At 48.1% G+C, this 25445-nt stretch overlaps 1 protein-coding gene across 1 annotated transcript in view; it reads left to right on the top strand.

Annotated features, from left to right (window-relative positions):
* COL27A1 (collagen, type XXVII, alpha 1) overlaps positions 1-22150 on the top strand; it is a 175205-nt gene extending 153055 nt beyond the window's left edge. Inside the window, exons 42-61 of the mRNA XM_014949542.1 lie at positions 4488-4544; positions 4703-4756; positions 5665-5718; positions 6626-6679; positions 8226-8279; positions 8355-8462; positions 8846-8953; positions 10399-10506; positions 13514-13567; positions 14171-14233; positions 14724-14777; positions 15516-15551; positions 16306-16323; positions 16703-16738; positions 17072-17098; positions 17343-17408; positions 17792-17960; positions 18105-18214; positions 19320-19538; positions 20112-22150. Coding sequence (XP_014805028.1) covers positions 4488-4544; positions 4703-4756; positions 5665-5718; positions 6626-6679; positions 8226-8279; positions 8355-8462; positions 8846-8953; positions 10399-10506; positions 13514-13567; positions 14171-14233; positions 14724-14777; positions 15516-15551; positions 16306-16323; positions 16703-16738; positions 17072-17098; positions 17343-17408; positions 17792-17960; positions 18105-18214; positions 19320-19538; positions 20112-20258 — 1596 coding nt within the window. The 3' untranslated portion in view covers positions 20259-22150. The remainder of the gene's footprint in view (positions 1-4487; positions 4545-4702; positions 4757-5664; positions 5719-6625; positions 6680-8225; positions 8280-8354; positions 8463-8845; positions 8954-10398; positions 10507-13513; positions 13568-14170; positions 14234-14723; positions 14778-15515; positions 15552-16305; positions 16324-16702; positions 16739-17071; positions 17099-17342; positions 17409-17791; positions 17961-18104; positions 18215-19319; positions 19539-20111) is intronic.
* Positions 22151-25445: the final 3295 nt, after the last annotated feature.

Genomic DNA, 25445 nt, shown 5'->3' with positions numbered 1-25445 from the left:
TGACACCCTGACCTGCAGCAAAACTGGTGTGAGGCAGAACTGGTCTCCTCTCCATCGCCCTCGGTCCATTCCCTTCACCCCCTGCCACCCCCATACCCCACTCATCCCCTCCAGCCCTCGACCGCGCTCCCTCAATGCAGCTGGCCTGAGTCAGAGCCCTCTTTCCACAGCTCCTCTTTCCTGGTGTTTTTCCCCCCTTTTGCTGAGTCAGCACGGCCGTAACCAGTTCAGGCTGGAGAAGTGACTCACGCTTTAATGGTTTCCTGTCGGCGGAGCTGGCCGCTCGCGGGCCGAGGCCGGCCCAGCTGGCGCAGGCCATGCTCGCAGGGCCGCCTGAGCCCCTCACGTGCCTTCCTTCCCTCCCTCCCTGTGCGAAAGGGAAGCGGTGGTAATTGGGACTGGTCAGAACTGGGGTCCCCACGAAGGTGAGAGATGCGTGAACTCTTTTCCCTCATTTTCTACCTCTCACCCCCCACCACCTCCCATCACCGAGAGAGCTTTCGGCATTCCCTCTGCGCACAGATGTGATTGCAGATGACATGTGCGAGCAGGAGCTTTGTTGCTTGTAAAAGGAGTTTGTGGGACAGATTCTGTGATCATAGAATCATAGAAGCACATGATGGTTAGAGCTGGAAGGGACCTTAAAGATCATCTAGTTCCAACCCCCCTGCCATGGCCAGGGACACCAAGGGCATGTCTTTGCTGGGGCGTTGAACGTGTCCTTTCAGCTCAAGCTCCTGCGTGTCAGGACACCCAGTTCATGCTGCTCCCTGTGCTCTGCCAGAAGATTCCTGGTGCAGCCGTGAATCTCTGTGCTGGTGGCCAGGAGTCCATGGGGCAGGGTGAACTCTTGTGTCTCATATTCGCATGCCTCAGAAATTCTGCTTCAGGGATGAACAATGGTCCTGCTGCTTTTTCTTCTTGTTTCCTGCTGCTGAAACACATCCGTAGCACAGGAACAGCTGGGAGTGTTCCTGCCTCCCCACATCTCCATCACTGCCTTGCTGAATTTTCTCTCCATCCCCAGCCTTTGTAACCATGCCCTGTCCGCTTCCAGAGGTGCATCTCATGCTCCTCCAGACTTCAGCAGCAATACTTCTTAGGTGTCTCCTGCTGAGTGGCCGTGCGGGAAGTGGCAAGTGTTAGCCAGGCACAACCAGCCCAGGACAATAATGTGAGAGCTCACGACCAAGCACGTTGTCAGTTGGGAGCTTGGCCAGAGGTTTTTCAGTCCCACCCTGGCAAAAAGTTGAGAGTTGCTGAGAGTTTAAATTATGATTGCTGCTTTATTTTAAAACGTTGAAGTTTATTTTAAATCTTCTTGAAAGCTCCCATTATTTCAAGTAGTAAATGGTTCCCAAATTATTAATCTGAAGTGTTCAGTGAAGAACTCTTCCCTTCACCAACACAATATTCTTCTGCAAATGGACACTAGAAGAACACTTTCTCAGAGGTGACATGGATCTTGTGTTGTCCGAGCACAGCAACACTATGTAATACCTTAAATAAGGATGATAAAATGAATTCTACATGTAAGTACCCAAGCTGAAGCCTGATAAAGACACCAAAGCATCTAATGCATCCTGCTGAGAACAGTCAGACCTGTTAATGACCGTTGGCAGACAGAACTCCCATCTTCCCCGAAGGTCAGTGGATCTGCTTGCACCAAGCTGGGGATCAGTTCCAGTTGAACGAAGAGAGCCCTCGAGCACCATTTCCTGAAGTATTCAGTTTTCTTATCCATCCTTCCTTCTTATCTCCTAAGAGTTGCCTGGATCCCAGCCTAAGGACAGACAGATTCCTGCCCTGTGGACATCTGTAACCTCACACACACTTGCGAACATGAAAATGGAAGCCTGAATCTGAGAAATGAAGAGGAAATGAAAATGCGACCATGAGTGCTCTGTGAGCTTTAAACGAAGTGGTAAATGTAGCTGTGCTGAAGGAGGAGGATATATAATGGTGGGGAAGGTCTTCCCTTTTCCAGAGAAGAAAGTAGCTTGGTGAGAGGCATTACTGTGGAATCCAGCTCCCTTGTGCTATACCAGCGAGCTACTCTGCCGCATTTAATACATTTACAGCTCCTCAAAGAGGCCTTGCTCAGAGCAGACGCCTGCACTTGGCAGCTGCTTAAAGCAGTCCAGATGGGATCCTTTTAAAAATTACAAACTGGTGTGTCTCACTTTGGGACAGGAGCCAACAACAACAAGACTTCCCTTCTTCTCCATGCATTTTCCATTTGTATCCCAACATGTTTACTTTGCTGCCCTTTACTCTAACTTTTTTTCACTGCAACTTTCCGAAGAATTAGCGCAGACCTTTCATCTCCCTCTTGAGCAGCTGAGGCATCAGGAAGTCCTGGAGGAGCTCAGATTTTCAGTCCTAGAGCTGACCAGTCCTGCAGGATTTTCTCGGCCAGAAGAAAAAGGACAAGGTGGGAATTAGACTCAATGGGACACAAAGCCACAACTCAGCTTTGGGGAGAAAGGCTGTGGGTCTTGATGCTCTTCAAGAGTCCACAGAATTATGTGCTTTCCTTGAGATCATCATGCTCGTCTCATCTCCAAAATGGTGAGGTGTTCACATCCTGTTTGAGCAGAAGCAATCAGTACCAAGACTTCTGTATACGGGGACTTGTTTTTTCCCTGAGACTTGGGAACTGGTGGCTTTTTTTCCCTTCTATCCTACACTCCTTTGATCGTGGCTAGAAAGCAAACCAGTTGCCAGGTGTTCTGCTGCTGACTTCAACCAGCAAGTTCAGTAGCACTGGAAGCTGTTGGCAAAACCTCTTAGACGTTATTTTCCCTTCTCTGCCAGCCAAATTCCTCCATCCATACTGCTTAGGACTATATTCTCAAGCCATCCTGGCACAGTTTCTCCCTATATATTCCTTCTACCATGATATCTCCCCCAAACCCCAGACAAGTGTGCTGGAGTTCACCACCCTGCAAACGATCTCTTAAGGGCAGTATAACCATAACCTCTGAGTATTTGTGAAATCCTGGCAACATTCATCCAAAAAATGTCATGATAGCAGAGGAAGAAAATGTCTCTGTCTTCAATCCTGTAAAGGAGAGATACGCACTGAGCTCTTTGCTACCTCTTAAGGTTAACTGCAAGAGATTTTGTGAAATCTTAAGCCTCATTGGGTCAACCTGTCTCTCTCAGCAGTGGCACTGCCCTGATTGCAAACCACGACCCCCTTCCTACAGAAAAGAAGCTATTGGCTCCACTAGCTGAGTTTTTTTCACTGAGGGTTTATTCACTGCTCCAGATGTGTCATTACCAATCATCACATACAAGCAAAGCACCCAAAATGCCTTCTCCCAGAGGTAGGATCACTGAGGAATTAGCAGCACCCTTACCATCAGCAGCAGCTGCAACTCAAAGAGAAGATGAGGGCAGCCCAGAGAGAAAGTCAAAGGCAGTCATAAATACACCAGAAAGGGCTGATGCAATCACTGAGAATTGCAGGAGTCTGTGGAAAACTCAGCTCTGCATAGCTACAGAGATTTGGATGTTCAAGGCTCTAGGAGCATCCCAAGCAGTCCAAACACAGCAGCTCCACTGTGCCAGAACTCTTCAGACTTCTTCCCTGCAGTAGCTGCAACATCAAAGGAGCTCTGAGACATGTTCATCCTAAAGAGCCAGAGTGCCAGACACTCAGTGATATGAAGTCGCCAAAAACTGGAGGAGCTGGAATGTAGCTATATTCTATATGGAGAAAAGAAGCAGCCATCTCTGAGCTAGACTCCAGAAAATAGAACACCGTGACCCCAAGTGACTTACTCAACTGAATTAAAAAAGACAATGTCTGTGTTAAGTCTTGAGGGATCTCTCTATGGATGCTTTAGAGACACCTCAGTTATAAATAATCCGGATAATGTTATCTACCAGCCAAACCATGAGCTCTGAGCTCTTGCTGGGGAGCATCCCATCGACGAGTGGAGCTGCTCGTGCAGCAAGTGTGCAAGGGGCTGGTGTTCTCACCTGATCAATTGGGAGACAACCCCACGATGGTGGCACACAACCAGGGAGCCCATCCAGACCACCCATGTTCCCCTGACAGCCCAGGCAGCACTCAGTGAGGGTGGGGAAATGCTTGATTAAAGAGTTTAGTTTGACTGTCAGCAAGAAAATTCAGAGGCAGAGAACTATTTCCCATATTGTCCTAATTACATGCTTCTTGCTTAATTTTAGGAATTGTTGAAAATAACTCTTTGCACCTGGTTCCATAGGGAGGACAGTTAGACCAGGCAGAAACAACCACCAAAGAAACCAGGAAAGCAACGTGAGGAGTCAGTGTACTCCAGGTTGTGAAACAATCAATCAAAAAATTCATTTAGACTTTCTTTGGATGAAAAATTAGTAAATTCAACAGAGGCTTTTACTTAGGAGCCCATGATTTTGGAGGACTGGATTGGGTATGTGCAGAAGCATCTGCCATGTAATCTGCTGTCTATTAATACTAGTATTTTTATTCACAGGGAGAACAAGGTGATGATGGGAAGGTAGAAGGCCCACAGGGACCACCTGGAGACAGAGTAAGATGTTAAATCCCTTCTTACATCAATCCTGGCCTGATTTTTGCAGGTGGACTAGTTGGGTTTCTTCCTTACTTGTAGAATATGCACAGGCCATCAAGATATTGCAGATGACAGATTGTTTACACCCACCTTAAGTCTTTGTTGTGTTGTTGTAGGGCCCTGTTGGTGACAGAGGTGATCGAGGGGAGCCTGGAGACCCTGGTTATCCTGTGAGTCTTATTCCAAATACGTGATTCAGAAATGTTTGTCTTGAGGAAGGGCTTCCAATCTGCATCAGCCCACAGAAGGTCTACCCTTTGCCCAGTAGATTCATAACCTACTGTTGTGTGTTATGGCTGCACATGGGTGTGTTTCAAAGAGGGAGCAATTCAGATACATTTACCTAAATTGGTAAAAACTTTTCTGAAGGCAAATGTAGGTCCTGCAGGTCAGCATCTCACAATGCCATGCACCTGCCTGGGCACACTACACTGACTGAATGAGCAGGACCATCTCATTAGAGGTATTTGTGATGATCAAGGAAGTACCCTGTGGAAGGTGTACAAGAAAGGTTGAGGACAAAATGAAAGACAGATTTTCCCATGGCTGTAGATTTCTTCATGGGAAGATCTCTGTTAACTTGGAAGAATGGAAGCTTCCAAAATCTTATCAGGATTTCTTTCAGAAGAAGATGAGGGCTATGAATAATTCCCCTGTGCTCCCAACACCCTCTTTGCAGGACATCTCCAGCTGGTTGGTGTTGCTCTGCAAAGGCTCTATGGATTAAGTCTTGCCTCCATCCAAAAGCAGCTGGTCAGGGTAGCAGTGCTGCTGCCTTATTTTTCCAGGACAGCAGTCCCCAACTGTTCACTTACATTAGTGCTGTGTGTATTTAGGGGCACATTAGAAAGCTTCTTTACTGCTTAGATGGTGATTAACAGTTCCTCTCAGCTGTTTCTTTCCAAGGCATATCCATGGGAATGTGTACACCACCCACAAGCTTCAACATTTCTGTATTGGCAGAATGCAGATATATGTATCTTCTGCCCCATACAGCCTGTTACATCCATTTTTTTTTCTCATTGCCACAAAAGTACCCAAGAACAAACACGTGTTCCCTCTCTGTTTTTCATTTAAGGGTCAAGAAGGGCTCGATGGAGAAAGAGGAAAACCTGGACAGCAAGGCTTACCTGTAAGAGATGCTGCTTTATTGTAAGCTACCCAATGTCACGTGCATATGAAAACCAGATGCAAAGAGGAAGGAAGGAAGGGAGAAGGGGTGGCAGTGAGGAATGTGGGGTGAGCTGTGAAATGCAATGTGTGTGTTTCCAAAAGCCAGACCTATAGAATGGGCATTTTTGGTCACACATTGAGAGCCATAAATGGGTGACAGAACAGGGACCGCTCCCAAAGGCCTGTCTCCAAAACTGTCTTTTCTGAACAATCCAAGAGGGACTAGAAAGCTTAGGAGATGGACAGTGGGACGTGACAATGACAGTGGAAGGGCCTGCTTGGAAATGACATGTTTGGTGTGCTACTGGTGAGAGCTGGTCCATTGTGAGACAAGACCATATTATTCTGTCTGTGCAGTGTTTCCTCTCAAACCAGTGCATTTATGAGGGACTAAATTAAATCCAAATTTAAGGGAAGGACTTTTTATTCCCTTGCCTAAATATGGCAGTGCCTAATTTGCATATGTGACTATTGCAACTGTGAGTGCAGTAGCACATTAAATGTAAGTTTATTGGGAAATACAGTTGAACCAATTCCCACTCTTTGTAGGGCTGCTGGGAAGAACAACAGATTCTATTTTGGGGTAAAATCTTAGTGCTCTCTCATATGCCCTAGAAATGGATAGAGCTGCTGCATTCCTCAGTGGATGTAGTTTATTCTGAGGGGTGGTATCCCCCCAGATGTCAGTGTTTCAGATGGAAGCAGGAGCTTTGGATTGTCTTTAGTAAAGAGCCATTAGAAACACGTGGCTCGGAAACAAGCTGAAGAAGCGCTGTTAGGCCACAAAAAATGCTGTTCTTTATACTGCATGCAAAACACTGCCAGAAGAGAATTTCAAGCAGATTTTCCTTGCTTATGTTTTGTAGGGGAATCCTGGACCACCAGGCCAGCCAGGAGCAAAGGGATCCAAAGGTGATGTGGTAGGTTTCAGCAGGGTGGATTCAGAGTGTCCCAAGTTTAAAGAAAATTTCTAATTAAGAGGACTCTTATATTTTTCCCCAGCCTGTGTGATTTGGCCTATGGTCTACGCCTTGAAAGACTGTGGAGAACCTAGTGGGAGGGCTGTAAACATGTATTTGAGTGTCCAAGCCCAACCGTTTGTTGGCTTTGTGGGGCTGGAGAAGATCAAGGCATTACAGCTCCAGCACTATGGATGGGTGAATCTTGGGCAGGTCTTTAGTCATTCCCACGGGTTGTGTCTCTTTCCCATACCCCTGTCTGTGGTGCCTCCAGCCAGGGCTGGCTCATCTGTCCCTAAGGAGCTCTGAGCCAGGCAAGTGTCTCTGTCTTTCACTTGAACCATAAACTTTTCTGGCTTGAAACCTTCCAGATTTGGAGTCCATTTATCCATGCAGTTCTTAATGTTTCTTGGAAGAGTCCTTCTAACTTCTTGCCCTTATTGAGCTAGAAAACACTTGGGCCCGTCAGGGTTCATTGGGGTACCTCATACCTACTCCTACCTCCACATCTGGCTATAATGACAGCTTGCTAATTATTCTCACAGATCGGGGACTTTATTTGCTAAAACATAAGTATGTGACCTCAATAGTCAGCAAATTCCTGCTCCCTTTTGGCAGATGTCAGGATTTTTAATCTGACCCTGTTGGGGTAATGCCAGAAGATAGTTTAACCTACAGTAGGTGTTCTTGGCAAAAAGTGTACCGGGCGATAAGATAAATAAACTCTGCCCATCGATGGACAGTCTGGAAATGCCTTTGGGTCTAATGAATAGCAGAGAAAGTACCCCCAGGAGTATTTCTTTCATGTAGCTGGCCTGCCTGGTCCTCTACAGATGGAGAAACAATGCACAGAAAATGCAGTGCTTCAATTTAAGAGTGCTTTAGTACATGACCTCACTAAGAGAGCCCTAGTGAAGGTGATGAGGCTGAGTTTTCCATTCATTCTGCAGAAATTAATCCTTTTTACAGCTAATAAACCTCAGGAGTATTTCTTTTATGCCTTTATTCACAAAGCAACATTGCAAATTTTAGACACAAGATACCCTTTTCATTTCCATTAACTTTCCAAAATAGAGGGAGCTACCTCACCAAGAACAGCTCTTACTGAACACCCTGCAGAAGACTTGCTGGGTCCTTGACTCGGCACTGATCTGTCAATGAACTGACAGAGGACGCAGGTTTTAAGCATCTTGTTCTAATGTTTGCCAGTGCACAGAGTCCTCCCTCGAGTTCATCCTGCTTTATTTGTCCTCATCTGCTCTGTATTAGGAAAAATGTAGGTCCTTGCCTTCTAGCGATTCATTCCTGCCCTAGACATACGAAGAATCACTTGTAATAAAACCAAATAGCGGTTCATTCCCCAGTGTTGGAGCAACTGACTTTATAAATCTCCTTTTTATAAAACTCTTTCCAGCCATTATCCCAAAGCACACCCTGAATTCAGGCTCCCAAGAGGAGTTGTGCTAGAACTGCCGCAATTTTAGATGTCTCTTTTTTTCACTTGCAGGGTCAAAAAGGAAAGCAAGGAGCACGGGGCAGTGCAGGGAGCAGAGGCTCACCGGTAAGTAAAAATTCTATATTCTGCCCCAGCAAATGTTGTCCAGGAGCTCCATCACTAACGCCCTTGTGATTTTAGGGCGTCCTTGGGCTACCAGGCCCTCGAGGAGTGGTGGGACGGCAGGGTCAAGAGGGTGCCCCCGGCGTGGATGGAGTGCCTGGGAAGGATGGTGTGCCTGGGATGCTGGTGAGTTTGCAATTGCAATGTTATTGCATCAATAGTGAATGCAACTCAGGAGCTGGAAAACTAAAAGGTAGCACAGGAGAAACGGATGTCGTCCAGCTGTAGATATTCCTTTTACATGTACCCAGCGTGGATCATATGCTCCTCTTCATACCTCACATGCAATGTCTGTCTTTGCATGGCTAAGTCTGTAAATAAACCGGTGTTTCTGGCCCGACAGATACTTGCATGCACAGACTTCTGCATACAACTCTGCCAATCCAGCCATGGCCTGATGCATGGTGCTCGCTGAGGGCAGAATCACACCACTCCCCCGTCCCTCCAGAAGCTGCATGGAGGTGGAAAGAGCGTCTTGTTTCATAACCTCTTCTGGGTTTCTTTTCTAGGGAGAACAGGGTGATGATGGGGAAGAAGGTGTGACAGGAATGTCAGGCAAAAGAGGCAACCCTGGCATACCAGGACTCCCCGGGGCACAAGGACCACCAGGATTCAAGGTGAGTTTCTGAATCCCTGAGATACTGCTACAAGCAATCCAGTCTGTGAGCCTGTTGTCCCCAGAGCTTGGATTCTCCAGGTCTAATAGTTTCAACTGCCATCTTTCACTTAGCTAGAGGCTCAGTCGATCTTTCTCATCATCCATGTATCCATCCATCCATCCATCCACGTCCATGACGTTCACAGCAGCTGAATGTCCCAGAGGCCTTTCCTCCTTTGTGAGAGTTCACTGAGCTCAGGAGCCTACAGATGCACATACCCACACTGTGAACCCTTTCACCTTCTTTCATTAGAAACCTGGCTGAAAAAAATATGGCCTTGGAGAAGCTGCAAAGGAACTGCTACAGCCTGTCTGTAGGATGTCCGGGATGGACAACTCCTTGGGAAACTCAGGTGTTCTCTAGCTGCTGCCCTGCAAGGCCTGAACTGCTGAAGGGAAATTTTTTAGCATATATTGGAACAGCTGGAAGGAGCATGGGCTTGGACACTCTCTGGGTGGAAGCAGGGACACGCTGTATTAGTGTCCTTGAGGTTTCTTCCTGGTCCCTGCCCTGGTCCAGGCTGGCCACAGGATCTAAACTGGACCAACAGCAATCTAACTGTTTGTAGAAAGACTCTGTAAATATGAGGACTCCAGCTGGGTCTGGAGAGGCTATCGGGTCTGATTTAAATTATGCCTCCCATAACACATCACTCTTAAACTGTCACTTGCTGCCCTCCAGCTGCCTTGGGTAGAACAACAGGCTGCTCCCAGAAATGACTGGAAGACCCTTATGTCGTTGGGACAGACTCATTCCCTGACTCCAGGGAATTTTGTTGCCCCTTTTCCAGCTGCTCAACCATCCTGGGCTCTCATCACCTTTGCTCCTCTCTCCCAGTCTGTCCCAGGTCGAGTAGCTGGGGCTTGTGCTGCTTCTGGTGCTTGGCAAAGGGAAGAGGTGGGGAGCAAAGTGTGGTGCTGGGTCTCAGAAGCCTCCCCTCTTGTCCTTAAGTTGTGGAGTTGCTGCTGGGTAACATGTCGGCTTTGCAGCCTTCTGGATTGAAGTCTTGGCACATCTTCAGCATTTCAGATGGATTAATCATCAATTGCTGGGGGGAAGAGATTACGAGAAACTGCAGGGCAGGACAGATAACGTACAGAAGTGCCAACAGAAGACATTTCAGCCCCTCGCTGTCCTTAGCCCCCATGCAGGCAGTACAGCTCTGTTGAAGCTCCGGCTCTGCATGAAGCTCAGGAGGGGACACAGCCGTGCCCATCACCGGTCTTCACGCTGTACATCCTGCAGCAACCCGCCTTAGGAGACCTGAGGCATCTCCTGATGAAACCACATCCCTTATCCCCACGAGCCACTCTTTTCCAGCTTTCCATCTATGGCTATTTCAGCTGAGCGTTGTTATATTTAGCTCCTGTCCTTTGGAATTACTTGAATTCTGTTATTTTTAGGGTGAAAGAGGATTGCCTGGACAGACTGGCCAAACAGGGAAGAGAGGATCATCAGGAGGAACGGGCCTTCCAGGGAGCCCTGGTGATCCAGGACCCAAAGGACAGCCGGTTAGTGACGAAGGGAGCTGATTAGACCTGACTCCAAGCTGTCTCCTGCAGGAGAGGGTGCAGATCCACAGGCTGTGACACCAGGGTGAACTCTGGGAGGGTCTTTCACAGGGGAACTCATAACCAGCTTGTGTGTGAGTTCAGGAGCATCAACACAGCTCTATCCAGTGAGCACGCTTCCCTGCTCTTGGCTACTTGCTTGTACACAGAGATGTCTAATCCAGGTGTCTAATCAAAGACAGGTTGGACTGGGCTTGGAGCAACCTGGTCTGGTGGGAGGTGTCCCTGCCCAGGGTAGGGGGTTGGAACTGGATGATCTTTAAGGTCCCTTCCAACCTGAACCATTCTTTGTTTCTGTGATCCTCACCTGTGGTCCCCAAGACAGCGTGACTGTTCAGGTCATCCTCGTGCCTGTGGTGAGGAGACCATGGTGTGTGCTGCCAGGCAAGCAGCAGAGCCATCTCAAACAGCCCTCAGCAGTGTCCTCAACAGGAGCTGTTGTGAGAGCAGTGCACGGAGCCTGCGGGAGGTGCTGAGTGTCAGAGGTGAACTGTGCACTCCGAGCCACCCAAAGGTGCCAAGGGGGGTCTGTGGCTCCACAGGGACACCCAGGAGGGGCAGGAGCAGGGTCATCAGTGCAGTTTTGAGGGTGGTGGAGCTGTGAGTTCAGAGCACACTATAGGAAAAACACCAAGAGCCCTGGGTCAAAGCAGAAGTTAAATTCCCACACCTGTGTCCAAGGCACCTAATCCTTACTGCTTTTATCTATTGTACTGGTGGGATTGCCTGGTTTAGTATAGATGTGTCACACTTTGTCAGCCTGAGGCTGTATTGAGGAGACATCAATTATTTAGATTGGGAGCTTTACAGGCCAGAAGATGCTCTCCCAATCTCACAAGGGTATAACTACTTAAATTCCTTAGCTTTGCTTATTATGTTTCTTTTAGAAACCCCCAGGCAGGGACCATTTCAAACTTCTTTTAATATACCTGCTCTAGTGGGAGGTGTCCCTGCCCATGCAGGGGGTTGGAACTCGATGATCTTTAAGGTCCCTTCCAACCCAAACCATTCTGTGATTCTGTGATACCCTCTCTCTGCTCAGCATCTTTGCACCAGGGGGATTTCCATCCATCTGACACACACAGACATTGTGCAGCCGTTCCTCTTCCAAGACAGACTGAGCATCCCAAGAACATGGCCACTGTCAGAGGCTCTAGTTAGGCTACAGAAGTAGAACTAACATGAGGAAAAGAGAGATTAGGACTAATACAAAACAAGGGACAAGACTATTACCCCCAACTACCTCAAGTGAAATATACACGTTTGTATATTTTATGTAAAACACTGTGATGGCAGAATTCAAGCTGAAAGACAGTAGCCAACAACATAATAACAATATCATTTTCTCTCTTGTGTCCACAAGTGGCAGGTTCATTTGCTCAGTATTGCTGTTGCCTACCTCCCTGCAGTGATCAGGTCCCCTTAGCTCAGATAACACCATGGCATTTAAGCCATGTCTTCACACTTACTTTTGCCCAAAATTCCTCAAGGAAAAAGGCTTGGTTGGTTCTCCTAACACAGGAAAGACCTTAGTCCTCTGTTAGTAGCAGTTTTCCTTTCCAGGATCCATAAATGGGCAGTTAAATCAATTTGTATCCTTGGAAAGTTTCTTATGCTCCAGTGAGTCCAACCAAGCCCTTTCTTGCCAAGCAGTTTCTCACTGTCGGGGCAGGAAAAACTTCCTAAGTGAGGTCTCTGGACTGACTCTGGAGTAGCCTTGTAAGAGAGGTGATGGAAACCCCATCGCCTGAGTCATTTACAACTGGGCTGAACAAGGCCTTGTAAAACATCCCGTAAAGTACAATCCAGCATGGGTCACATAGTCCTGCCGAGACTCCAAACAACCCTTTTCCATCTCTGATGTTCCTAAGACCGTAGATGAATCATCTGGTATATGTTTAGGAATATAGATGTTAGAATAGGTAATTACACAAGTGACCTTGCCTTTCTTCATTCAATAGTGAATTATTAGTCTCCTCAACTGTAATTTTATGAGACATCCTTATTGTCTTAATTAATGATCAAGGTATATCTTTGAAACATTTACAGACACTATAGATTACATCAGTCTCTTTTCTAATTTACACATATTGACTGGCATATCAGTTTAAACCCTGTCACAGGTAGCTCTTCACTGCAGTCAATTTCTAAACAGAACTTTTTTTTTTTTTTTTTAACATTGAATCACTTCACATTTTGCCATCTGAGAAGCCCAGAAATATCAAAGGACTTGCATCTCAAACGTGGTGAAATGAGGGTGTTCCTATAAGGACATGCTACTCTGTCTGGTTTTTTCATTCTCAGAGTGCATGTTATGTGCTAATCCAAGCTTGATGGCCTTCCAAATATTTTAATATTATTTTTTCTTAAGAAACTGAGAAAAATCCTTGCGGGGTTGAATAGGAAAAGAATTAGGTGATATGCACAGTTTTCCTGGGTGTGAGTGGGAAGTTGTGTTGTAGGAACATGCACTTTTTTGGCAGCTTGAATGAGCATAGTTTGAAATTATCCTTTAGTTGGTCAGCCCAGTTGGTATTAGAAATAAAAGAAGGGCTTGTTTTAAAGGGTTTTGGGGGTATTTTTTTGCATCATGAACTTCCAAGATCAATCTCCAAGCAGGTGCTCTCCATCCTGCTTCTGCTGACTGTGGTCCAAGCTAGACAAGGATCTGCTAGAATTAGTCTATTGTCCTGGGGGCAAAAAAGTCTGGTCTATAAGTGCTCTATGAGATCTTCTGGAGTTGCTTCCAGCCTGACGTTTGTGTAATTCCTCCTCCAGATTTTCTTCATGCTTTTTTCTCATCAGTCCTGCTTAGATGGAAGAATACTAATGGATTTCTTTTTCTCTGAAGCTGCTGAACGCTTGGCGCATCTTCGAGTGACCAGCCATTCAATGGGAACTCACTGTTGTTCTTTGCTCTTGTGTTTCTCTTGGCTGCTGTTTGCAGGGAGACTTTGGCGAGGCAGGATTTCCAGGGATTGCCGGCCTGTTTGGGCCAAAGGTAAGAGGTTGTCTGGTGACCAGTTGGCTTTCAAGTCTCGCTTTGCTGGGGACAACGCAATACTCGTGGCAAAGAGTTTATTAGCAGCTCTGCAGAAACTATTGAAATTTTACTGACTCCAACTTTCTATAGTTTATGCATCTTCCTTTATTGAATGAGTGTGCGTTTATATAAGTTTTGTTGGAGCTTATTCCTGTTAAAAATGGGTAGAAGGAAAAAAATACAGTAGAGGGAAAAGGCCTGTTCTATAGAGAGGTTTGTTTGGGGTTTTCCCCACCTGAACATCTTTCAGACACTTATGTTTCCAGCATCAGTCACCAGTCTGTACCTGAGACACCAACGTGCCTTCCTAATGAGAGCCTTGACTTGAAATTTAGGCTCATTTTATCAGCATATAATTTTCCTGGTGAAGGGGAACCGGTTTGTGTTCTGTAGAAAGCAAAGGGCTTGCAAAACAGGAGTGGGAAAAGAACTTTTTAAATATTGGACCTTCCCATTCCCATGTACAAGAGGCAGCACCTCTGTCCTTGCGGAGCTGTAAGCAAGGGCATAGACCTGGGGTGTGTTTATTCAGGGGACCTGACATCTCATATTTGCTTGCAGGGCCCCCCAGGAGACCTTGGTTTCAAAGGCATTCAGGGACCACGTGGGCCGCCTGGTCTCATGGTGAGCGTTTTTTTCAGTTTGTTTGGTTTGGGAGGATTTTCTTCCTTCCTCCATCCCCTGTTCCTGCGAGGCTGCAGAGCACCACAAGGAGCACAGTTCACCCTTCACCGCCTGCCTGGCAACCAGCCACGGCCGAGGTACCACCTCGGGGCCACACGGACACATCTGTAGGTGGCCACGTGTGTGCTGGGGGGCTCTTCTGCCATGGAGACAGTCATGGTGCTATGACCACTGCACAGACCACTCCGGCTACACTGAAATCCCCCTATTTCTGGAATTTCTGAGGTTTTTACACGGGTCGTAACAACCGTACTGTGAGGGCTTGTGTCTTTGGACTTGCATTTTGAAACAGTTTTATTTTAGCTACAGCAAATACCACGATCGTGTTGCTGAAAAGCAGCAAAGAGATTTAAGTGACTCTACTGAGTCTCCTGTGGCAACAGCGACTGTCAGTTCCCATGTGATGGCTCATGTACGTCTTCTTTTCCAGGGAAAAGAAGGAATTATTGGTCCGCTTGGCATTCAGGGTCCCACGGGAAGCCCAGTAAGTATCTGCTTTTTTTTTTCTGCCTGTATTTTTGAGGAAAGTGTAGGGTTTGAGTTCTGAGATGCTTGAGTAAGTAAATCCCGAGTCCTACTGTAATGAGGGAAACAAAATGGTCTTTGAGCAGCTTGAGAGAAGTGCAGGATGAGTCTCTGGCTGCAAATATAGTTGCAGGGAGACTATTAGCTTAAAAGAGAAGGAGCCACTCTACCTAAATGCAACTTTTTCAATAGATTGGCTCAGACTAGAAGGCAAGAAAGTTACTGCAGTTTTTCAAAAGCCAGCTGCCAGATTTTCCAAAGAACTTGGCCTGAGTGGGACAAAAAAAAAAAAAAAAAACCCACAGGGAAAAAAGAATGAAAACTGATAAATGTATTAAACTGGGAACAGCTTGATTCTGGGAAGTGTTGAAAATCCCTGCTTGCCCCAAAATGCCAAAGGCAACTGAACACAGACTAAAGTTCACTCAGTGCTTTGTGAAAACGAGCATGAAGCTACTCAGCATTGGGTACAGAGGCTGCTACTGGCAGAGCTGAAAGCCAGGAAAATGACCTCGGGTATTGCCAAAACATCCATTAATGGCTAATTTTTTGGTTGGGGATGAGTGGGCCAATACGGCAACCTGAGCTGGTTTGTTTAGAGCTGCACTTGGGTCCTTGCAAGGAGCTTCTGGGTGGCACCGCGTCCCGGGAAAGCAGCTCGTTAATTGTCACTGACACCCGGTGTCTGCTTTGACAGGGGCCCAAGGGCGACAAAGGCAGCCGCGGAGAAACGGTAAGTGCTGGTCCCCATGACCCTGGGAGCATCCTGGGGTTATGGGGTCCCTCTCTTTGGGCAACTGAGAGTCCCGCTGGACTCCACCGCACCTTCTTGGGCTCAGTGTGGTGGCATCAGGCTCCCCTGAGGGCAAGACGTGCACACCTATACGTCACTTTAGAGATGACCATAGCATCTCTAGGAACTGGGGTATATTGGACGGATGTTGTTCATCCCCCTTGCTACCCATAATGCGGGTCCCCCTGATCTCCATGTTGCTCCCTTTAGCAACCAGTGGTTGTTCCTCACACAGGGGCTTAGTCTGGGCATCAGAGCTTGGCAAACACAGCCCAGCCGTGTGGCTAGGGCAGAAGGCTCTTTCATGCCTTCTTCAAACAAGACCTCTTATAAGGAAATACCCCACAAACAGCCAAAATCCCAGTGTGTGTTTCTAACAAGCCAAGGTGCTGCCTCTGCTTCTCTTTTGCCCACCATTTTCCACCTCCCTGGGGCAGCAGAGGACAGAGTGCTGGCAGGGACCTGAGCCCCAGCGTGAGCATTCACTGGTGTCGGAGCCATCAGCATCCTTCATGGCAATAATCTCTCTGCTGCTGGCAAACACCATTGGGTCCATTTATCACTGTCCTTCCAGTGCAGCACCCAGTCCTTGGCACCTTGGGAACAGCACATGGCTGTACGGGGACATTTTGGTTAATTAATTAGCATCTTCTCACACCTTCTTCCTCTTTCTTTTTTTTCTTTTTCCCCACAGGGTCTGCAAGGTCCAAGGGTAAGTATTTGAAATTACTTTTTCTGACTAATATCTCGTATTTCATTAAAACAGGTGCTTTTAGCAAACGTAAAGCTGCAGGGTGGGTGATTGTGCACATGGGGGATGTACTAAGTACCTGGGGATATGACATTAATAGTAGTTCGGGAGCAAGGGATGCAGTAGGAGTAGACCAGGTGCAGACAGATGCACCCGAAATCAGAAGATGGACAAAATGGGGTGACCTCCTGTCTCCGGAAGGGTTTTGAGGGAGAAGATGCTGTAAATTATCAAAAATCTGGAGAGTTTCAGCAGGAAACAAACTCATGCTGGTGACAACCATGAGAAATTGATTTACAAACTGGAGACATTTCACTAACTGATGACATTCTGTCTTTAGGGTCCTCCAGGCCCACGAGGACACCCTGGCCCTCCGGTACGTATATGTGGAAATAGTTCAAAGACATTATTGAAAGAAGCCAAAATTATTGCCGTGATACTCTCCAGAGGGACTGTTCACTCACTGGAAATTATAGCTTAGCCCCATTCCTCGTATGCAAAAATGTGTGTGTGAATGGACTAGTGTTTCTTGCGCTTTAGTCCAAACCCTCTCCAAGTATTTTATAGAGACAGCATTGTTGCCTCTCACTTGTCTGCACTGAGGGACTCCAGGGGAAAGAGGGTTTCAAAAGGACATGAATGAATTATCTTTGCAGTAGCGACTGCCCATCTTTCTGGCTGATGCCCCTTTTTTTGCTTTGTTTTCTAGGGACCGCCAGGAATTCCAGCCTCATTTGTAAGTTGCCGTTTTCTGTACATTTGTTAATGATGATAATAAGTCACACAGAGCCAAGGTGCTGATGGGACATCCAGAGAGAGCTGCTGGGACCTTGAAGACCCACACTCAGGTCCAGCAAGAGCTGCTGTGTTAGCAGAGCAATGCTTGAATCGCAGCCCTAGACCGAGAAGCATTTGCTTGTATCAGGGCACGTTCAGCTTCTAACAACCTCAGTTACCATCTTTTTTTCCCCCAACACTAGCAACAAGATGGCTTTGGGGCAGCTTTCCGAACGATAATCGACTCGAACACCGCGCTCAAGACAGAGGTACGAGGGCACTTTTGAACTCACTGGTCTTTGCTGGAGCTGGAGGCTGGGAATGGTCACAAGTGTTGCTTGTTCTTTCCTTGTACTCAAAAGTTCATACTCACAAGGCTCTGGTTTGTCACTGTTCTCATGGGATAACTGGGATTCAGGCACGCAAAGATCCAGTTCAAGGATCTGTTCTGTTACTTGTTTGTGAAGCTTCAGGCTTTGCCCTCATGACTTCAGAGATGGCTCACCCAGGATGGTGCAAGGGCTTTAGATCGCTGGATCCCAGCCATCATGGCCTGTCTTTGAACCACTTTGTTTTCCCACACCTGAAACCCTTGTGGTTACAGCACCTGGTGCCCCCAGGCACACCTGACTTTCCCTCCTTTTCTCTCCAGGGTTACCAACATCCAGACCTTCTCATGCTGGACCATGGAGGGGAGATCTTTAAGACTCTACACTACCTCAGCAACCTCATTCAGAGCATCAAAAGACCCCTGGGAACCAAGGAAAACCCTGCACGCATCTGTCGAGACCTCATGAACTGTGAACAGAAGATGAACGACGGTAAGAAGCCTCCATAGGGCTTTTTCATATGGCCCAAAGAGGTGTCCTTCTCTGGGACCAGTAATGCAGAAATCAAAACTTTCCTTTTCTCATTCACAGAAAACTCTGTGTCCTTGTTAATCCCCGAATCCTCCATTTCTTCAGGTACCTACTGGATTGACCCAAACCTTGGCTGTTCCTCGGACACCATACAGGTCACCTGCAACTTCACCAATGGTGGGCAGACGTGTCTCAGCCCCATCACTGTCTCCAAGGTACACACAGATGCACCCCAGCACAGCATTTCCCACACTGCTATTATGAAATATTTACCCAGGGGTGTGTTGTCCCGGGACACCGGCGATGACCACTGTGACACAGGACACTGTCTTCTCCTCAAGGCAGAGTTAGCGTAGCTGTAACATTGAGAACTGCTCTCCTGCAGTTAAAAAATATACCTAAGACTGTTATTGGCTCTTGTTGAGACAAAGCAGAACATTTCCAGCAATGTTTGATTAACCCATAACCTTAACAGATGCCAGTAATTTTGCAAACACGCTGCTCCCAAATGCATTGTTGAATTAACTCGTGTCCAGGTCACTCCTGCATATTGTTTTCTGCCTCCTGAAAATGTAAGGTCAGTTAAATATCCAAGTTTCCAGGGAAGTTAATGCTACAGAATTTTTCTGGAGGGAGCACCGCTACCAAAAATACCAGTAAAAATATCTGAGTTCATCTGCAGATGAACTAGAACCTGCTGCTTTGCAGAAGTGTGTATTGAATTCAAAGTCTACATGATTTTCCTCCTACTTAAGGACCTGCCAGTTTGCTCTGAAAAAAATAGGTCCCCATGAAAACTTTCCAGACTGATTTGGTGCCTGGCCCTTATGCTTACAAATACTTAAAGGGTGGGTGTCAAGAGGATGGGGCCAGTCTTTATTCAGTGGTGCCCAGGGATAGGACAAGAGGTGACAGGCACAAACTTGAATAGAAGAAGTTCCACCTAAACATGAGGAGGAACTTCTTTACTTTGAGGGTGGCAGAGCCCTGGAAGAGGCTGCCCAGGGAGGTGGAGTCTCCTTCTCTGGAGACATTCGAAACCCACCTGGACACATTCCTGTGCAACCTGCTCTGGGTGGACCTGCTTTGGCAGGGGGTTGGACTAGATGATCTCCAGAGGTCCCTTCCAACCCCATGTGATTCTCTGCCCACACTGATGCCAGATCCAGTTCTGAGCTGGGACATCCACACGTGGCCACCTCCAGGCTTTAGCAGAGGACAGGGACCACCTTTGCTGTCACACCCTGCACTAACCCTGTCGCCAGGTCCCCCCAGCCCCGTGGCAGGGGGTTCTCCCTAACGCCTCTGTCACCTTCACAGCTGGATTTTGACATCGGTAGAGTCCAGATGAACTTCCTGCGCCTCCTGAGCTCCGAGGTGGTGCAGCACATCACCATCCACTGCCTCAACACCTCCGTCTGGCGGGAGGGCTCCTCCGAGAAACCTTCCGATAAAGCCGTGCGCTTCAAGGCCTGGAACGGGCAGATGTTTGAGGCAGATGGGCAGCTCAGGCCAGAGGTGGCAGCTGATGATTGCAAGGTAGGTTGATGCGAAAGAGGGGAAAGGTGGGGAGAAATGTCAGGCTGAACCCACACAAGGTTCAAGTGACACCTTTGCTTCTTATTCTCCGCCAAAAAGGGGGAGAGGGGTCTGGTTTACCTGTTGGCCACATCGGTTTTCCAGTCCAGGGTGCTGTAGCAGCTCCTGTTAAGCAGATGCCCTTCAAACAGAAAGAAAAAATTTAAATTCCAAAGTTCCACGTGGTGTGGAGCAGCAGTTAGATGGCAGACGGGGGAATTGCCACCCAAAGGTGATGGCCCCGTCCCTTGCCTGACACCACGCTGAGTCGGTGGCCACGTGTCTGCATTTTGGGTTCACCCCACCAGCAGTTCGTGTTGGCTGATGCCGTTCCAAGCTCGGTTTCCATCAACTCAACCTGGATAAAGGGTTCCCCAAAACGCTTCCTCAGCCTCACCCCAGCCCTGCTCAGCCCAAGGGCAGCCCCTTGTCTCACACCAGGCTTTTCAAGCTTATACCTCGTGAAACGCTTTCCTTTCCAGCAGGATCTGCCAGTTAAACACCTTCTTCTGTCTTTCCCTCCTCCCTGCACAGATCAAGGATGGACGCTGGCATCGGACTCTCTTTTCGTTTCGGACGCAGGACCCTCAGCAGCTGCCAATCGTCAACATCTACAACCTCCCCCCATCCGAGCCAGGAAAGCAATATCACCTCGAGGTCGGCCCCGTGTGCTTCCTTTGAACAAAAAGCCATCGAAACCGGGCTCCAAGGCTTTGACCCCGTGTCCGGCCGATGTCTTTAGACGGGCTCTCCCACCTCTCTGCAGCAAGGACAGCTGGGCTGTAGCTTCTGGGTCCGCTCTTGCCCTGGCCTTTGGCTCAAGGTCTCCAAGAACCCGTGGTCTACTGAGCTCAGCAGGTTGTTGAAAGGAGGAATAAGGAGGACGTAGGGGAAGCGGGGATCAGTCGGGACGTGAACGGTGAAAAGGGATCAGGGGGCGAGATGTTGGAAGCGGTTCCACACACAAAGCTTTTTTCCACGACCAAAGAAAATATCGAGAGAAACCTCAAGCAACTTGCAGCGTGTGGGTTTCATCCCCCACCCCCCCCCTCCCCTATTTTGTCTTACCTGGTTCCCGAGTTACCAAATGTTCCTTTCCATTGAAAAAGTAATTAAAAAGATAGAGCTTCCCTTCTCAGAGCTTGTCGCCTTCTGGATGGCCACGCGCTGCATCAGGTCTCCCAGGCGGAGCCGCAAGTTGGATCTGGCTGCTCTGTGTACAGGAAGCATTTTGATGTGCAATATTAGAAAAAAAAAAGAAAAAAAACACAAAATATATATATTATATTATTTAAAGCAAAAAGAAAAAGGAAAAAAAAAAATGAAAAAAAAAACCAAGTTCCTCCTTCCACGGGTGAGTTGAATCAACATCCCTTCTCACGCGTGGTGTTGGGGTAGGGGAGAGTCCCGAAGCCAAGAGGGGGGAATGGAAGGAGGAGAGGGGAAGAGATTGGTGCTAAAATAGAGAGAGAGGATGGGCTCGTCTGATTTGTTTCTACCTCTCACTGTGAAATCTCTGGTGCTCTTAAAAAAGTGTGTTATTTTATATATATGACTTTAACTATTTAAGGTTGTGAAGGTGCTACAGTGTCTTGCCACAGACCTCCCAAAAAATAAAAAGCCCACAGGACCATCTCTCTGTGAAGAGAGGAGGTTACAATCACAGCTAAATCAGAGAAACAGTCACCTTTAAAGGGATCTTTAATCGCCATGGATGTCAACAACTCAAAGCACGTCCAAAATAACTTACAGGATATTTTTTAAAAGCAAATTTGCCTTTTTTTTTTTTTTGTAGTTGTCGTTAATCAGCACTTCACTGCTTTGGGAGGGGAGTGAGGGATACAGCTCATCTGGAGGTGCTGAGCCCCAGAGAGAGCTGTTTTCCAGTCTTTCCAGTCTTTGTTTGCCATGTAACTAGTTTTTGCTGTAGCCGCCGCGCCGGCAGCGATTCCCTGGTCTAAGCTCGTATTTAAACCCAGCTCTGCAAACCTTCCGTCGGGCTCCTCTGCCAAGGCTGAGGCTGGTACCTTCCTTCAGAACCCAGCCGGGCTTGGAGGGGCTTTGTTTTGTTAAGTTTTGTAGAAATTTAGTCTCTATATGTAAATTTGGAGGATTTTTTTTTTTTTTTTTAAAGAGGATAATTATGGTAATCTTTAATTCTATATAAGGAATAATATTGATGTAATCGGAGCTGTACTGTATCGGAAACGCTTCAGTGCCTGTTTGGAGTTTTCATGTCTCGTATGGACTATGGATTTTATTTTTTTGAGGAAAAAAAAAAATTATATGTGAGTCTCTCTTTGTGTATTCTTTTTTTTTTTTCTTCTCCTCTCACTACTGCCTGCTGGTTGCTTCCCAACAACCATCAGAGAAGGTTAACGAGATCTGTCCCAAATACCTCACCCTCCGTGCAGCCCTGCCTCTGCTCAGAAATACCTCACACCCTCCAGCTCCCCCCGGCCAAAATCACCATCGCCCATCGCCCGCTCGCTGCCTTCCCCCGCACACACACTCCTTTTCCCTCTCTCTTTGTCCTCTCACCATCAGTTTTGTGTGTTTTCTTGAGGCTGAAGTTACCCTTTGTTCTCATTAAAGCTTTTTTTTTTTCTCCTTTTCTTCCTTTTTTTTTTTTTTGGACTTTAAATAAATATTTAAAACTGAAGCAATGAAATGGGACTGGTATGGGTTTGGTTTTCTTTTTTGTTTGGCTTCTTCCTGGGAAACTGAAGCAAAGGAGAGGTGCAGAAACCAAGGTTGGTGTGTGGGACCAGAGACCCCACACACACCCCCCAAAACCCTTCCTCTGGTCACAGCACAACCTGCCCAGCCCTCAGCTCTGCATCCCCCCTCCCCAGCCCATTCCTCAGCCACCTCCACATCCTGGGACAGTGCTGGGGAGCAAGAAGAAAGAGGAAAAAAAATAAAAAAGAAAAAAGAAAGAAAAGAGCTGAGCTGGTCTTTTTCATTGCTGAAGCCCAAACCACATCTCAGTTGCTCTGAGCAAATGTTAAAACCCAATTTCTTGCTTAGGAGGTCGCATCTTGGGGTGGGGACACAGGGGTGTTATGATTTGAGGAACCCACAACACTTTATTGTCATTTAGACAATTATTCTCTCACCCAATGACCCCTCCCCGCCTGAGAAGGGGAATCAGGGAAAAACATGGAAACCTGAGGGCTGAAACATACATAGCTCTAATAGACTAGAACTAAATATTAACATTAATAACACTAGAGACCCAGTACAGATCTCGGTACAGATATAAAGTGCACAAGGACCATTCCCAGCCCGTTCTGTCCCGGGAAGCCGTGCACTCCCCGCAGGGACAGCCCGTGGGACTTCGGGAGGAAGGGACGGGCTCAGGGTCCGGCACCGGGGCAAGGAGTTCTCTGGATCATCAGCCATCGAGGGAGAGAGAATTCCTCAGCAAACTTCTGATTTATATTGAATGTGACACTCATGGTATGAAATAACCCCGTTGGCAGCTTGGGTCAAGTGCCCCGGTCTCGCTCCTCCTCATCCCCACACCTGGAGAGCTCCAAAACACCTTGACCTTGAAACCTTGAATCCCACACCCCAGAGCTGGCTCTAGAGCAAACATTTTCACCAATTCAGACACCAGAGTCTTCTAGAAGTGCCGTTTCTCCAAGCATTAGAAGAGAAACAAGTCCTGTGCCTCTCAAACCAGGACCAGGGGTGACCCCCCCCTCACACCATCCCATGGGAGCTGCTCCCAGGTTGCATTGGGGCAGCGGGAAGGGGCTGCACCATGTTTGCTGCACCCCTTCCCGGCATCGCTCCTGCACCCGGAGGGGCCAAGGGACTTCCCCCTGGACACGGCAGGACCATGACCCCGGGGCAGCTTTGGCAGCACCTTAATAACGGGCTGGGCTGGGGCTGACCGTTGCTCACATGAGCCAGCCCTTCCCGAAACACACTGCTGGGGGTCATGGAAAAAACAAACACATTTACTGAATAAATCAATGCACTTAATTACGAGGCCAAAGTTGGAGGAGACGCTGTTGAACAAAGAGAACCTGCATTTAAAGAAGTTGTCATTGATATATCTCGTTAAAAGGCTGAGCCCACTGCACCAGTTGTTCCTTTGCCATGTGTCCCCCCCTTCCAGGCAGAATTTATTAAGCAAGTCCTTGTCTCTACCATTTATTTTAAACTACTTAAACCCCAAATTTCTTGGCTTTAGGGATCCTACCACAACTGCTGGGGTAGGGTCAGCTCAGGAAAGTGGCACCACTCAGGAGGGGAAAGAGAGTTGGGGGTCAGGGTTGGGTTTAGAATCATAAAATCACAGAATGGTCTGGGTTGGAAGGGACCTTAAAGACCACCCACCTCCCACCAGAGCAGGTTGCTCAAAGACCCCTCCAACCTGGCCTTGAGCCCCTCCAGGGACGGGGCAGCCACAGCTTCTCTGGGCAACCTGGGCCAGGCTCTCACCACCCTCACAACAAAGAATTTCTTCCTGAGATCTCATCTCAATCTCCCCTCTTTTAGTTTAAAACCGTTACCCTTTGTCCTATCCCTACAGGTGCTGCTAAAATGTCTATCTATCTACATTTTTTAAGCCTCCTTTAACTATTCAAAGGCTTCTCTAAGGTCTCCCTGAAGCCTTCTCTTCTCCAGGCTGAACAACCCCAACTCTCTCAGCCTGTCCCCAATAGCAGAGGGGCTCCAGCCCTCGGAAGGCTCCTGTGGCCCCCTCTGGACCCGCTCTCACTGCAGACCCACGTCATGGCCCCATCCCCAGCAGCACCCACGCACTCTCCACCCCAATTCCCCCCCCCAAGACCTCACACAAACCCCAGCACCAGCCTCCTGCCCCACAAGCAGTGACACCAGTCCAGACCTGAAGCCCTCGCAGACCCACAGCTGAGCCACCACCACTCAACCATCACCCTGGGGATTTATTTGCCCTGTGGAGAAAAGCCATGTCCAGGTGCCCCCGAGGCCACACTCACAAACACACCTGGAGCCAGGCAGCACTTTGCCAGGCACCCGGAAAATTAATTGCACTTTCCGAGAACAAAAGCCTGCGTTGGTGAAATGTGGGGGTTGGGGTTTTGTTGGGTTGGTTGGTTTTTTTCCCCATCATCTTTTCTGCTGGGGAAACCCAAACTTTTGCAAGTTTAATTCCCTCCACCTGCTATTGCTTCATGCCTGAGCAAACAGCCCAGCAGCTGAACACGCACATCGGGGCTGGGGACATCCAGCTTTGCGGGTGGCCCTATATAAGGGGCAGAGATGAGCCACAGCCCTTCAGAAGAGGAGCCTCCTCCAGGCCACCCGGGCAATGTTGGTCACCCTCTCCCTCCTCCTGGTGCTGCCGCTCGCCCTCGCTGCCGACCCCCCCACCTGCGCCCCGCTCGCCACGGTCACCTTCGACAATGCCACCATCCGTGGGGTAAGCCCTACCTTCAGCCAGGACACCCCTCCCCACCTTTCCCATCAGCATCACCGGCCGTTACGGGGCTGGGAAGAGGTTATGAACCCCATCAGTCACTCAACGCTTTTCTCACTGCCTGGCCATGCTTATTTTTCCTTAAAAAAAACCAAGGCTGCTGCTCAGGAGCACAGGGACAAGGGGAAGCCTTGCTGCTCTGCACCCATGAATGGTTTTGGGGGGCTCCTCCTTTCCTCTCCCCATGCAAACCAGCCTGGGCAGCACCAGCCCCAGGGCTTCGCTGCTCTATTTTAAGTCTTTCAAGTGATGGGGACTCGGGTCACGAGCCTCTACCCACGAAACCCTTCACTGCATAAACAGCATTTGGTCCCTGGGGGATGTTTAACGGGAGCCAGGCATGGAGCCAGCAGGACAGGACCCCAGAAGAAGGTGGCCACCCCGGGAGGTGG

The sequence above is a fragment of the Calidris pugnax genome, unplaced genomic scaffold (assembly GCF_001431845.1).
Source record: "Calidris pugnax isolate Ruff unplaced genomic scaffold, ASM143184v1 scaffold22, whole genome shotgun sequence".
In the NCBI taxonomy this organism is placed as follows: domain Eukaryota; kingdom Metazoa; phylum Chordata; class Aves; order Charadriiformes; family Scolopacidae; genus Calidris; species Calidris pugnax.
This window is presented reverse-complemented; position numbering and strand designations above follow the sequence as displayed.